This window comes from Dreissena polymorpha, chromosome 8 (genome assembly GCF_020536995.1).
Source record: "Dreissena polymorpha isolate Duluth1 chromosome 8, UMN_Dpol_1.0, whole genome shotgun sequence".
Taxonomy (NCBI): Eukaryota; Metazoa; Mollusca; class Bivalvia; order Myida; family Dreissenidae; genus Dreissena; species Dreissena polymorpha.
The window spans coordinates 97,610,652-97,626,084 of NC_068362.1; the positions used below are offsets into that span (position 1 = coordinate 97,610,652).

The 15,433-nt window shown below is 34.0% G+C and overlaps 1 protein-coding gene across 3 annotated transcripts in view; it reads right to left on the reverse strand.

Annotated features, from left to right (window-relative positions):
* LOC127841043 (protein mono-ADP-ribosyltransferase PARP14-like) overlaps positions 1–15,433 on the reverse strand; it is an 83,469-nt gene that overhangs the window by 58,194 nt on the left and 9,842 nt on the right. For all 3 annotated transcript variants that reach the window (XR_008030690.1, XR_008030689.1, XM_052369555.1), the window contains exons 3-12: positions 14,417–14,575; positions 8,658–11,140; positions 8,355–8,410; positions 7,780–7,981; positions 7,386–7,547; positions 6,358–6,438; positions 4,603–4,777; positions 2,599–2,840; positions 1,251–2,141; positions 931–1,114 (exon numbers count right to left, since the gene is read on the reverse strand). Coding sequence is in view for 1 of the 3 variants with exons in the window: in XM_052369555.1 (XP_052225515.1) it covers positions 931–1,114; positions 1,251–2,141; positions 2,599–2,840; positions 4,603–4,777; positions 6,358–6,438; positions 7,386–7,547; positions 7,780–7,981; positions 8,355–8,410; positions 8,658–11,140; positions 14,417–14,556 (4,616 nt within the window). In the remaining 2 variants the exon portion in view is untranslated. The remainder of the gene's footprint in view (positions 1–930; positions 1,115–1,250; positions 2,142–2,598; positions 2,841–4,602; positions 4,778–6,357; positions 6,439–7,385; positions 7,548–7,779; positions 7,982–8,354; positions 8,411–8,657; positions 11,141–14,416; positions 14,576–15,433) is intronic.

Sequence of the window (15,433 nt, forward strand, 5' to 3'; positions counted from 1 at the left end):
CTGAGACTTCATTGTGTTTAAAATATTTTATTATGATTCAAAGGTGAATAGCTTCCTGAAAAAAAATCGGCACAAAACTACTTAACAATGTGCACATGTCCAATCATTTGCATTATTAGCTTTCAAGATCTTGTGTGGAAGCAAAATATCATTCAAGGGGCAATAACTCACTAAAAACTCACTGGAGTGGAACAATAATTTATAAAATTTGGATAATACATTTTTGTGAGCTGACTTACAAATATGCAAAATTCTTTTGAAAACGCAATATTATCAAAAATGAGCAAAACATATAATTCCCTGTAAAACTGAAGCTAAAAAGTATGATTATATAACTGTTTTTATCTACATGCAAATGGTCGCTGCATTAAAAGTTTCATAAAATTTGAATCATTAGTGTTTGATATAAAAAACTGACAGCAATTATTATTCAATCGCCAATAACACCCTGAAAAATCAACAAAGGCAAATTACCATTCTAAAATGGAAGTGCATATACAGCTTCATCAACTTTGGATCATAATTTCCTGAAATCTCTTGCAGAAATCCATTAGAAATACTTACGTGAATAATTAAAGGACCAGAGCAAATTTACAGTACACAAATGTCCACCTTATAGGAATGCTGCATACCAGCTTTTAAAATTTCAAATCATTCAAAGATCCTGCACGGTAACTAAACAAGGTACGGACAGAAAAACAGATGGAAGGTTGACCAGCAGCACATATGAATGAAACAACAATCTCGTAAATTAGTTTCAGACCTTATTAAACTCAAGTCCCAAAAAACAAAATTCTGAATGACCGATATGGCAAAAACCATTTGTCCATGAAAGTTAGGAGCATTAAATATGTGAAATCAAGCTAATCTTGCTCAACAGACGTAAGATAATTCAAGAAATAGGGGCTTGAACAGAGTTGTAATACCTACCAAGTTTGATTTTCAATCTCTGTTATTTTTCCACGAACCATGACATCCTCAAACACCTTGCTCACACCCATTTTCTCAATTTTCAGTTCATCACAAATGATTGATGCAAAGAATCTGTCCATTTTCTGTTTAATATCTTCACGACTTTTTTTATTACCATAAACAACAACAGAAGATTTGTCATCTAAAATTAAAAATTATAAATAAAATTAATTTAAAGAATATTTTAACATTAAATGTTCAAGAAATCAATGCATCATGCTCATTAAATGCTGAAGTTGTTTTTAAACAAAGAATAAAAAATGCAGTCCAGTACATACCAATTAATTCGAGTTTTCCAAGTTTTTCTTTAAGTGTTTGTTTGATCTCAGAAAGAAAGTCTTGCTTGTGCCTTTTTAAATAACTGAATTTCAAAACACTTGGTTGTATGACAACCTGTCTAATGAAATGTTCATCCACAAATACCTGCATTGTATTATGCATTTTATCCACGTTCTTGGTCCAACCAACAAAATGCATTTTCAAATGCCCTTCATCGATATACCATTCTGCCAAAGTATCATTTTCTTCTGTCAACTCTTGGGAAATTTCAAGAAATTCAGAAGTATTCATAATGCTGACATCTGTGGCATAAAAGCTGATTGATTTGTCTGTGACATTTGATAAAAATATATTTCTAATTGTAGCTTTTGTCTCTTCTTCATACTGGGAAGAATACATGGTATCCTCCACATAAGCACATTGTAAGCTGCTGCCTTCAACTTTCCAAACAGCTTCAATGTTCTCATTCTTTAAAGCCTCATCAATTTTGTCACACAACGCTTGTTTATCTTTTATGGCACAAAGGCATCTTTCTGACAGGCACTGATTTAAGTTCACATGCTGTATACGATTCTTAGTTTCCAGTATATTCTTTTGCATGGTTGTGATATCATCAGGTTGACCTTCCATTGTGACTGTGTCCTCTCCGGGGTTCACATTTAGGTCAGTCTCCTTCATGGACTCAAATGTTCCAAGCTTGCTCATCACCCGAATGTGCAACTCTTTCAACTGCATGCATTCTGATGTCCTCTTTAACTGCCGTTCTAAAGCTTTTGCTTGATACAAAAGGTTATCGTTCACGTCTTGTCCACAACCTTTTAGACTGTCTATCTCAATCAGTTTTGTTTTGTCATTGCAGCACACAGCAACCTTCTCTTCATGTTCATACTCTACAAAATAAAGGATTGCATATGATAGATTGTTCCATAAATGCCAATCTTATTTAAATTAGCATATTTATTCTATATTTTGGTATAATCGGTTACCCTAAAATAAGCCAAAATTATTAGTTTTTGTGAGATGATATTTTCTGACATGTTAACAAAAGTAATTAAATTGCAATCACTATTTGCAGATAGATACTAACTTGCATTTATTGTAAAGCACAAGTTAACTGTTAAGGTTGGCCATTGTTTATTGATTCAAGATCTTCCATTATAAACAGTGTTTGCAGAAATGTTCAGCATTTACTTCCACTAAACATCAATATTTACATGTTTGTTTTTTTAAATAAACGGTCATGTGTTATTAATCCCTTTACTATTGGAATGTGATGTTCCATAATTGACAGATCTTTCTTGGAAGATTATGCAAATCTTCCTTTAACAAAGTATGTTCATCACTTACTTTTGCAAAGTGTTTTCATATCTTCCCAAATTTGTGCACAACAATCAAGATCGTAATGCTCCAGTTCATGTCTCATAAAGTTTTCTACAAATGTAGCCACCTCTTCAAGCCATTTAGCTTTCCTAGTTTTGATGTCAGTTGTTGTCCGGTTAAGTGTGCACATGATTTTCAGTCCCTCGTCTGTGAATTCGCAACAACAGGACTTGCTTTCCAGTTCAAGAATGAAGGTCATACAAGCTGGCCTAAAGAAAACCATAAAATGTATTATACATGTATGATAGCAAAGACTTGACTTATCCATTTGTGAGGAAGTTATTACTAACAAAATAATGCTTTGAAAGGTAAATTTAACATTTCTAGAGCTTTGTCACCATTATGACCAAAGCCCTGCACTGCTTTGTCAGATTTTTTCAATAATAAATAATTAACTAAGGAATATGTGATCAATATTGCATACCAAATATATGTGATCATTATTGCAAACCAAATGTATGTTGACTAATTTTTTATTCATAGTTACCAAACACTGAGCACTTGCTAAGCAAATATCTAAAGCAGGCGCTTAAACATAAGCGATGACTGCTAAGTAGCCATACATTTAAATGAGTGCTTCAATGCCGCTGCAACTTCAGAAAAAATTAAACAATTAAGTAAGAAATTAAGATGAATATAAATAAGAATTGAAGATTAAACTTTTAGTTAAAGAAAGAGAGAAAAAGTCAGGACTATCAAAATGTTTAAAAAGGTTATTTATTTGAAATTGAGGTGTTTGAAGAAACGCTGTCCAAATTGTCATTCGATCAACAAACTTATATCATTATATGCAAACAAACTGACCAACTCCTACTCTCAAACTTTAGCCAAGTATACAAAGACATCTTCAAGTAAATTAAACAAAAACAAGAGCACCGCATAACGGGTGCCACGCTCGGCTGCGAAAGCTTGTCAGAATTTTTTTTTTTTAGAGGTCACAGTGACCTTGAACTTTGACCTAGTGACCCAACAAGAGATGTGTTCGTCAGAAACACAATGCCCCCTACTGTGCCACTTTGAAATACAATTTCTATTTATCATTTGGCAGGTATAGAAATCATCTCCCGTTAAAGCTTATTACTTCCCTTGGATTTTGTTCAATCCAACCGGGGGGGGGGGGGGGGGGGGGGGTCTGTAGACAGTCAAAAATGACCAAGTCAGACATCACTGACAACCAAGGCCACAGGTATGTAATGAACACTACTATTAACAACTAAGTACATGAAAGAATGGTAATTATATCATTTAAAAAAACCTTTGACAAATCAATCATTTGAGTTATAAATAATCAAAATAATAAATCTGTACAGTAACTGTGAAAAGAACTTCAATTCTTGGTAAGGAAATATATAATATGAGATTTATAATTATATAAATTACTTCCGTTGAAAATAATTGTCTCTAACAAATCTCTATTTTTAGTAGCAAATAATTAAAAGCCACTACCGTGACTGTAGATTCACCACTCAAAATGTGCAGCTCCATGAGATACACATGCATGCCAAATATATAAAGTGGCTATGTTGAATATTGAATAATTATCTCCCTTAAAAGCTTATTACTTCCAATAAATGTGTATTTTTTACCGTAGACCTTGAAGGATGACCTTGACGTTGACCTTTTACCACAATGTGTTTGTCAGAAACACAATGCCGCCTACTGCGCCGCTTTGATTTATTTAACAAAAATATATACGTGGGCAGGTCAGATAACTATGTCCATTTAAAGCTTATTACTTCCCTTGACTTTGTTTTTTCGACCCTAGACCTTGAAGGATGATGTTCACCTTGAAATTTTACCACTCAAAATGTGCAGCTCCATGAGATATATCAAGTTGCTATCTTCAATATTTAAAAAGTTATGGCCAATGTTAAGGTTTTAGCACGACGCCTACGGCGGACGGCGAGCTGGCTATGACAATAGCTCGGGTTTTCTCCGAAAACAGCCGAGCTAATAAAAATAATCAATCACCTTTGCAAAAGCCTTTTTCTGTTGTTTGTAAGTTGAATGACGATTGGTTCTGGCAGGACAACCTTATGAAGGTCTGGATCCCACACTTCTCCCCAGTCGCAGCGGAAAAACAGGGAAACAACCAAAGATTTGTTGTTAAGGACATGGTCTTTTTTCTGACTGAATGCCTCAGCCACTGTGAAAGGAATGTATTTACATGACTTTGTTTCAACAGAACAGAACAGAACAGAACATATTTTATTCACGTAAACTTTACAGTTTTTTGTGTTATATATATATATGCATACATATAATAATTAATACAACAAGATTATACAATGAAGTATGGGTCATTATTTAACAAATATATTTAACAGGATGAACTTATATACAATCAATATTCATGCTTATTTGGTACAATGATTAATTTCATATGGTAATAAATATGTATTGTTGGAACAAAAATAGCTTATAATCAAATAACTAGCTGTTATTGTAATGTATTCTTTCAATGACTAGTCTTGAGTCTTGTATACAATGACCAGTGTTATAAATCCGTCAATGCTACGTAGCGAATTTTAAAAGCTCCAGATATATATTTACTTAACATAAACAATTCAGATTTGTTGTTTGTATTAAACAGTTGTATCAACTTAAACATACTAGGTCTATTTCTATAATAATGTTTTAAATAAATTGGTCTTAAATGAGCATATGCTGTACATTTAAACATCAAATGAAATTCGTCCTCGATCTCATTGGTAGAGCAGATTTGACAAATACAGAACTAAGGTTATCATTTATATTGCTTATAATAATGTAGTTTTAACATTCCAAATTGTACAATATTACTAATACCTGGTATTCACATTCTTACCAAACGTATCAGCAGATAAAAACAAACCAAATTCATTGAATTGATATCTCACACTAAATAAAGTTTGTTAATGGATGGGTGCAAATCCATTGATATATGGTATAATGCTTAAAAAATATTTAAGTGGAGAGTTATTATTTTTATGCATTTCAATTCTCCTCATTGATATCTATACATTCATGCAGTTTCAAAATGAAATCTTTAGCATATCTGAGATATAGCCCTGAAAAGTTACACAATACATAAACAACAAAGGGCAATAACTCTTATTCAAGAAAGTGCAGGGTTATGGTTCTTGTGCAAGGCACTTCTCCTCATTGATATTAATATGACCATGAAGTTTCATGTTGAAGTCTTGCATGGTATCTGAGATATAGCCCTAAAAAGTAACATCATACAAAAAAACAAAGGGCAATAATTCTTCTTTAGGAAAGTTAAGGGTTATGGTTCATGTGCAAGGCACTTCTCCTTATTGATATCTATACATCTATGAAATTTCAAGTTGATATCTTATATAGTTTCTGAGATATATAGCCATTATAAGTTTTGTGACAGACGGACAGACGGAATAACAGACTGACAGAGAATGCCAATTCTGTATCCCTCCGCCTTTGGCAGGGGATAGCAATCAAATTTTAAGAATAACTTAAAGAATATTACATTTGTAACACCCTCTGGGTTAACCAGGCTTAATGCATGTGCGTCAAGTTTCGTCCCAGATTAGCCTGTGCATTCAGCACCTTCTTATCAAGACTGTATTTTTGTTTAGAAAAGACTTCATTAAAACAAAACATTCCATAAAAGCAGATTTTTGTTGTTGACTATGTAAGTTTATGCAGACTAAACATGCATTAAGTCCAGTTTTCCCACTGCCTGGCTCATTCATCATTCAAACCCACCTTTTGGATCTTTAAAGGTAGCTACTATGCAGCTTCCATCATCTGTTTCAAACATTTGCTGTTGTAGATCTAATTCACCTCCTGAAAGTTGAATAACTATTGTTGGAAATATACAAAACTAACAAGAGGACCAAGATGGCCATGTGTTGCTCAACTGAGATTCAGTACAAAGTGATGTGTAAAAAGTAAGCACAAGATTGAAGTTGAGCACTGAAAATAAATAAAAATGATTGAATAATAGATGCCATTATTTTAACAAAAACAAAATTATCTCAAGAAATGTAGTAATGTATTATACAGTAATCCAAGAACATTCCTTTCAGATTACTTAATATCCCAAAGAAGTTGCTGACTGATGATACAATTTTAAAATCTATATAAGGAAATTATAATGCCCCAGGCTATTATGTTAGATTTTAAACATTTCCAGTTTAAAGTTTTGGGATGCCAGGGCAACCTCACATTTTCAAACACTAAAATGAGCTCATCATGATCTTTTTTACAATTTGTAGATACATTCAATCACTGTGTGTTTCATTAACAAGTCACACTTAATCTTGGAAGCATTGATTTATTGTTGTACATATTAAAATTAAATAATAGCTTTTAACATTTGCAATTTTGTATAACAGACTCAATTTATGAAATATTATTGCACTTCATGTGCATTATATTTAATGGTATAGAATTATTATTTTAAGACACTTCAATAATAAAACCAATCATGGTATTAAAATAAAATTATATTGATATCAAGCACCATGTAGCAATATATTACCATAGACTAGTTGTTCAAATTATCACCCCAGTAGAGGCTGGAGTGGCCCTTTAAATCTACTGCTTTGGGTTGATTTAATACATGATATTGCAGCCAAATACAAAAGTCATATGAACGTAATCTGTAAGTATTGTTTCTATTTGTATACAGTTGTAAAAAAGATGACAATGTGGGCTTATAGACAGCAAAATATGACTTATAAAAACTGTGTATAAGCTTTGACACAAACTGCAGATTTCAACATGCTCACCGTGGTTACGTGGGCTTTCCAAAAAAAGCTCCAATGATTCACTGATTTCAAGCCCTGCTTCTCTGCTGATGGCAACACTGCAGGGTCTATCAATCAGACGAACTTCAAATTTTGTTCCAGACAATATTTTGTCCTTGACTTTCTGCTTTAACCTTTCCATATCTAATAAAGAGACAACAGTTATTTTGGATATTAATTCATTCAGAAATAGAAAAAATATCAAATACCATTTAAAATAAATACTTTTTTCATTGAGGTATCAACCAAAAAGAACAGCGTTATTGTGTAAACAGTTGTTCTAGGAAATGCTTGATGTAAACATGTTCGCATACATTTTGTATTTGAGCAAAAACCTATTGATACTCATAAAAGTGCACCACCAAACATGGTATACCTGGCTTTCCCTTGGTTGAAAAAACAATGCATGTTCGTGAATAATTGAATACTATATCTTTAGGGTCAATGTCTTTGTCTGTGCAGATCTCCAGGTAATTTTGCATATACGTTTGAGAGACACAATCGGCCAATGGTGGATTGAGGACGTTCATAAAAATGTATTGTGTACTTGTGTCTTGGCCTACCTCCTTCTCAGGTATCTGAAGATGACAAATTGCTTTGTAATGAGGACTTACAAATGTTTAAAGATCCCAATCTGAATCGCTGTTAAAGAACAAGCATCGATGCCATTTCAAAGCTTTTTACTACAAAAAGTAAACACAATTGACTGGCAATAAACCAAAATATATATTAGTTTATGTCAACAATCCCCTTTTCAATGTATTTTGTATATTATTTTATAAATGCAATACATAATTTAAGTATACTTATTCCGCACATGAAATGGGTAATTTCTAACATCATTTACTAAAAATCTATAGTCTATATAATTTTAGTTTCTTGAACTAACCAGGATTTTCAACTTAGTTGAAAATGTGAATAAAACATCCAAAAAGCTGCTAATGGACTTACTTTTGGATCTTTTTTTACTTCCTTTTTCGGTGTATCCCTTTCATATTTCTCACTCTCTAATAATAGACAACAGTAGGCAAGCATTACAGAAAGAAGTGAACACATAAAGTAATTATTAACATAAAGGCATACGTATAGTACAGAGTGTGTTGGTAGAGATCTACTTGTCTTAAAACTACAACATGTTTAGTAAACATGGTTAGATTGTGTTTGTTTTATAATGAACCTTTCCATTGGGTCAGTATATTTTGGTCTTTTTATATATGCAGATAATCAATTACTGAAAAAAAGATAAAAATTCACCTTTTGGTTTTCTTTCTGTTATCGTTGGCTTAGTTTCTGATTGTTTTGTTACATTTTTCTGAGAAGATGAATCCTTGGTAAGCTGAGCTGTTGTCTGCCTTTGATGTGTTGGTGTAGCATGTGTTGGCGTAGCTCTCTGCTGCTTTTTAAGTTCATCTTTTGCAGGTGACTCAGCATTCACATTACGGGGTTTGTCTCTACCTGTCGACTTTTGTCTTTTTGGGGATTCCGGTTTGGGTTGTGATCTTGGTATGCTCGCAACTGGTGTTTCAATATTTGCAGAAATTGGCGACTCCTTACCTTGTGGTTGTTCTGTCTTAAAAGGTTGGGTCTTTGCATCAGTGGGTGGTGTTTCCTTGTTCCTTGTTGGTGCACGAGGCGAATGGAAACCAAATGTTGGAAACTGTGGACCAGGATGAAAGGGGGGCAGGACCCCTTGTCCAGTGCCTGGTGGAACAAAATGAAGTGGAGGATAGCCCCCATACATCTGAGGTGGCATACTTTGGCCTGGAAATTGTCCCTGTATTGGTGGCATCATTCCGTGCATGAATGGTGGCCAGGGAGCTTGTGCTTGTGGAAATCTGCCAGGATTAGAAGGGTCAATAATAGGCGGTTGAGGTGGCCACTGGCTTAATGGATCTGTTGGAAAAAGTCCAGGAAAGCCTGAACTGGGTGGATTTGATGAAAAGCCAGGCATAGAAAAAGGAACACCATGCTTCTGTTCCTTTACAAACGGTCCTTTATTCAAATTTGGATCAAACATGTTTGGATTACTTCCTTGAATGGGTGGAATGGGCTGACTATGGAATGCGGAAAATAAATAAGTAGAGCTTGTGTTATCTGTAGGATGCTGACTTGCTTCTTCAGACTGCATATTATCATTGCCTAACTGCTGGTATGGCCCCGACATGGGCTCAGATTCCTGACTATATGCTAAGGACTTCAGTTCTTCCATAACAACTAAGGATTTTGGTGGTGGGGTTGGCGCTCGATCATCTTCTGTAGCACTCAAGAATGGTTCATCTTCATTTCTGTCTTCAACATCAGACACTGGTTGTTGATCTGGAATTTGAGAACTTGAATCATCATCTTTCGTTGGGACAAAAGCATCTTCATACTTCATAGTAATGTTGTCATCACTTGAAGAAATCACTGAAATACTGCTTGATGACTCATCCAGTTCTTCAGTTTGACAGTCAGACAGTGGTGCATTTCCATCTTCAGTTTTTGGTTCAATATATGACCAACCTAAATCTGCAGTTTCAACACTGCTTGACATGCTTCTGAATGTTTCAATATGTTGGTTAGTTTGAGCTTCAACTAGTTGAATTGAGTCTTCTGCCTCATCTGCATCTGTATCCTCTACTGATAGTTGATTGCCCTCTTTTGGTTGCTCATCATCTTTTGCACAGTGACTGCGGACTGGTAGTATATCTTCAATAGTATGTTCAGAAGCAGGTTCATATATTTCAGAATTGTGAAGAGCATTATCTGCATTAGGGTCACTCATTTGAGGTACATTTTCATAGTCAACTGACTCTTGTTCATTGTCTGCACTCAGTGTGCAGGGCTCTCCTTCCATTGGATCCAATCCTCTTTCTAAATATGCAGAGGGATCAGCATCCGATCTGCCACTCTCAGTTTCCCGACTTTCATTAAATCCATCCCGACATTTTTCAGACTGTTCAACTTTAGTAGTGTGATTATCCTCACTTGAGCTGTCATGATCAGAAAGATCATTTTCAAACTGACATGCAGAATGTTGTTCATCAGCGTTTTCAATGTCAAGTGTTTCAGCAGAGAGTTCAACATTTGGTGTTTCTGTGACAACACATTTTTTATCATCATCAGTCATAACATGCTCTTCTGGGAGATCCTCTTTCAATTGATCAGCTTTCAGTATTTCCTGTTCTTGAGGAACACTTGACAGTTCTGTATTAGAACAAACCATATCAAGATCATTTTCTGAACTGTCTCTATTCATGAGTGTTTCTTCTGCAACACTGCTCTCACTGTCTTGTGTTTGATCTGCAAAAAGGGATTGGGAAAAATCCAGCTTAAATTCCCCTTTTGGTGGCTCATCTTGATTCAAACAGTCTTCAGATTGCTGTGGCTGCACTTTCATCACAGGTTTAGGGGCCACTGGTGGCTTTTTCTTCAACGACTGGGTGGTACTCATATCATCAGTATTTTCCCTCTCCAGTGCACTCTCAATAATCGAGTAATCTTGCAAAATAGACATAGAATCACTCTCACCAATATTTGGACCTCTTTTCTCACTTTGCAAGTTCTGTTCATACGCCTCTGTATTACCAACAGCTTCAAACATTTTTATTCTGTCTTTTACACCTGGGCCTCTAGCTTCATCGACTGCCTTCTCAACACTTCCAAAGTCGACAGTGTCAATGCTATGTGGAGCATCTTCTTCAATATATGCTGGGGCCTTGGCTTGCTTTAGTTCAGGTGGCACATCCATAGCTTCCCTTTAATAAACATTGTAACAACAGTAGTTAAATTGTGTTTTTTGGAAAGCAAATGTTCCATAAAGGACCAAAGGACCTGTCATACTCATTTTGCTATATTGTAGAAATCTTGTAAGATGCCTTTTAATTTTGAAATGTTCAACATTTTGTCATACATAAACTGTGTCTGGCTCTGCCCAAAAAAGCAATCATTCTTAATTTTGTCAGATTTGTCTGACAGTCTCTCTAACATTTTGATATCTCCATATGATAGTGTAGCTGAGCTCAGTGAGCTGTGTACATGTATTAACAAAACATTGTCACCACTTACTTCGCAAATATGAATATTAAAAAAAAATGCAACTTTCAACAGATTGTGTCATTTTACAACAACTCTGAGAGAGCCCAGGTGAACTAAATGTTATAAATTGAAGAGTTACATTGGACTTTAAATTAAAGCTGTCACTTCAAGCTGAACTTTAACAATTAAAGTTTGACTCTGACTTAAACAATTTAAGCGCCAGGGGCATAATTTGAATAAAAGTTTGTAGAGAACCACTGAACATTGTTACACACCAAATATTAAACCTGTGGCCCTTGCAGATTCAGAAGAAAATATGTTCAAGTTGTTTTGCAAAATAAATCACTATGAACCACTGGGTGTGGTCAGTTTCGGTATGATTAAACAAGAAGAGGGCCAATGTGCAATGTTGCATACCATATACAACACATTTAGACATTGTAGAAAACTGTTGTAGATGGGTTTATTTTTTCGGCGTAGCTGTACAAGCCAGCTTTTCACCTTACCTGACCTTTGTAAGTGTCCAATAAAATTCAAATAAAATTTCCCGGGGCTAGATATGAATGAATACACTTCATTTATTCAATTGGCTGATTTGAACATACCACCAGAACATTGGAAACATGAACGCGTCTTTGTAACACTGTTTTCCTGCATGAATTTTTTTTATCTCTAATGAAAAGGCTTGATAGATAGAACAGTTTTACACTCAACTCTCGACATCAATGCAGTTTGTGCATGCACCTTTTATTTTCAAAGGATTGCCAGCACCAGTATCAGGGTCACTTCGCGGCAAGTGAAATAATCGTTATATAATATAGACATATAGACGCTATCGCGTGAACTAGGTGAAGTGTTTGGGTTATCTGGAAGACTTGTGGTCAGCAGCAATAAATCACTTTCTCGGGTTAACCTTCTCAAAGGATCAATCTCAGCATGTTATCTCATTAACAGCTACAGACCATTATTGTATTGCTGATAAGGGCTTAAGTCTATCTGACTCAAGAATCTAGCATATACCCTGGACTGTGGAATTTTCTTTAGACCAGAAATATGTTAAATGAAAATATTCAGCGATATAATTATGGTATTTCAATACTAGATTCTTAATGTGTTTTCAACAATACCATGATAAATAATATTTTTGATTAATTTAACAATGATTATTCCACCATATCGACTAATGTATTAAGCATGAGCGAGATGATTCTCGATACTGTTAATAATCGACAAACCACTAAAACATGTTTGTTCAAAGAACGCGCCTATGAATATTTAAAATATGTACGGATACTTCGCGTGTGGCCGGTTGACTTAATGTTTTAATTTCACTTCTATTCTTCTTTTGGTTTTCTGTTTTGTATCTTTAGGTTTATGACCAGCAATATGTAATAATGTAAAATAAGCCGCGAAAACTCCGCTTTACATCCTGTAATGCGTGTGATGCAGCTAAGAACTGCACAGAAAAAGACATTCGCTATCTTTGATCTCATTCATTGAACTCTTTACCTTTCACCAAATCCAACCACAATCAACGCCGTATATCTTTTTTTAAAGATATTTCTTGTTGCTTATAGTTTTTGGTGCAAAATACATGTAAAAAAAATTCTGAGTACAAAAGTGGCTACTGTTATAATTGTTATCTTTCTACTTTCTTTGTATCTGGGTTTATAATCATTTGGTTTCTGTTGATTTTAAGTTTACAAATAATAATTTCATAGGAAAACATTATGTTTTTTACTTTAAAATGATGACTAGTTATAAATTATCCATAAAGTGTTCTATTCATATGATATAAATGTCACATAAGTGCGCCTTGTACATGTTTATAAGTTTTGATTAAAATGATATCTTTAAGCCATTACATTAAAACATCAAAATTGCATTTTATTCACTAAAATATCTCCAGTTTGAACAAACTGTACACATTATCATACCTCTTGTAAAATCAAACAACCAAAGTTTAATTTCTTGGAAATTGAAAAAGAAGGTATCAAGAATACAAGTCTGTGTATGTTTATTTGTTTACAATAACACATTTAACACATAGATCATACTGATCCCTCTAATCAGGACTAAAGATAACACAGATAGCGTATGGCCAACTATTTACAATAAACATATTCTACATGTGATAAATGGACTTCAAAATATGTTTATGATAGCAATTAATCCGCCAGTCAATATGCAATCATTCAATCTCACTCTTCAGTTTGTAAACTTAAATTAATGTTATCTTGTTGATTAATGTCTACAATATATATACTAGAAATAGATATATAATTGGAGGTTATCTGGTTGATTTACTGGTATTAAAGCAAACATTAAAAACAACAACATGATTTTGTCAAATAAGCCCAGGCCATAGTTTTTATTAAACATTTTTAAAAAAATAAATAATTTATGTTATGTTAATGTTTTTCAAACTTTGCCCAATCACTATCTGAAGGAAAGGAAGTTTGTTAAATTGCAGTTGTGACACCTAAATGTAATATGTTGTGTGTTTTTTTGCTGGGCTCTAGTCTTGTTCAAACATGTTTTAACGTTAGTGCTTGTACATTAATTATAACACATGCTTCATAAACCATTGGCGTGCAATCAAAAGTTGACACATTCATATTCCAAATTTTCATAATTCATAATATTAGTTGGAAATAAAGTTGCATTATGGCAAAATACAATCAATTAACTTAAAAATACTTTGATAGACACCTTTTGACAAACAACAAGGAAGAGAAAACTATAATTTTTGATTGGGTAAATAATTGTGATCCAATTTCCACAACTTTGGACAAAACCTTTTATCCAATTTGTAGGTAAATTAAAACTGATTCCTATTTTGCACTTATGCAGTTTCATTTAAATATGAAGTTGATATATGTGAATTTGAAGGAACACGCTTGGTATGAACTCTTTAGTAGTTTTTCCCAAAATAATTTTTCCTATCCCGATGCAGGTCCATAATTTCAATTAAGTTGCCCAACTATTTTATATACCTGTATTTTCCAGCTACGTGAAAGCCTTTGAAGACGTTGTACAGTGATGCTCCTGGAATGTCCTCACAATCTTTATACTCAGAGTCAGAACTTGAATAGTCAAACTCGTCCTCAAGTGTTTCCTTCTCACCTTCTGCCATCAGAGCAAACAACTACAAACTGCAGATGCAGCAGAAAACAGAACATGTATGTTGATTGGTTAAATCCATAAGCTTGTATTGCAAAGATTGTTACCAAAATTTACATGAAACAAGCAACATGATTATGTTCTGTTCTGTATGTTCTGTATTCATTTTTTGTTGGGGAGGAGAAATAGTTGCCATGAATACTGAACTCCCAAGCAACTGTTTACGGATGACTTCCAATTCAAAGAAAATCACCAATATTTCCCCCTGCTGTCAGCAAATATCAAAAAGCTTATATTTTGTAATGGAGCATTACAGACATACCATTTTGTCATGGAATGGCATGAAGTTAGAATTGCGTAAAATTGACTATCACAAAATTAATATTTTATTTCTAAATATCACAATGTTAACATTTTGTGGTGTTCGTTGTATGTAAAATCAAGATATGTATTTGTCAGAAAAACTATGTCCCCTTTTGCGCCGCTTTGAAGCTATATATTTGACCTTGAAGGATTACCTTGACCTTTCACCACTCAAAATGTGCAGCTCCATGAGATACACATGCATGCCAAATATCAAGTTACTATCTTCAATATTGCAAAAGTTATTGCAAATATTAAAGTTGGGGCAAACAAACAAACAAACAAACAAACACACAAACCAGCAGACAGGGCAAAAACAATATGTCCCCCACTATAGTGGTGGGGGACATAAAAATAAAATTGCAATTAATTTAACAATTGCTCAATCGTACTTAATAATGTTATTGCTTTATAAGTGATTCAAATGCATTGTGAATCTAATATTGCAGATGGATTTGAAAATGCAATTTTTGAAGGTTCTACAATAGGAGCGTACCATACATGTACTAACTTGATGGCAACTTAAT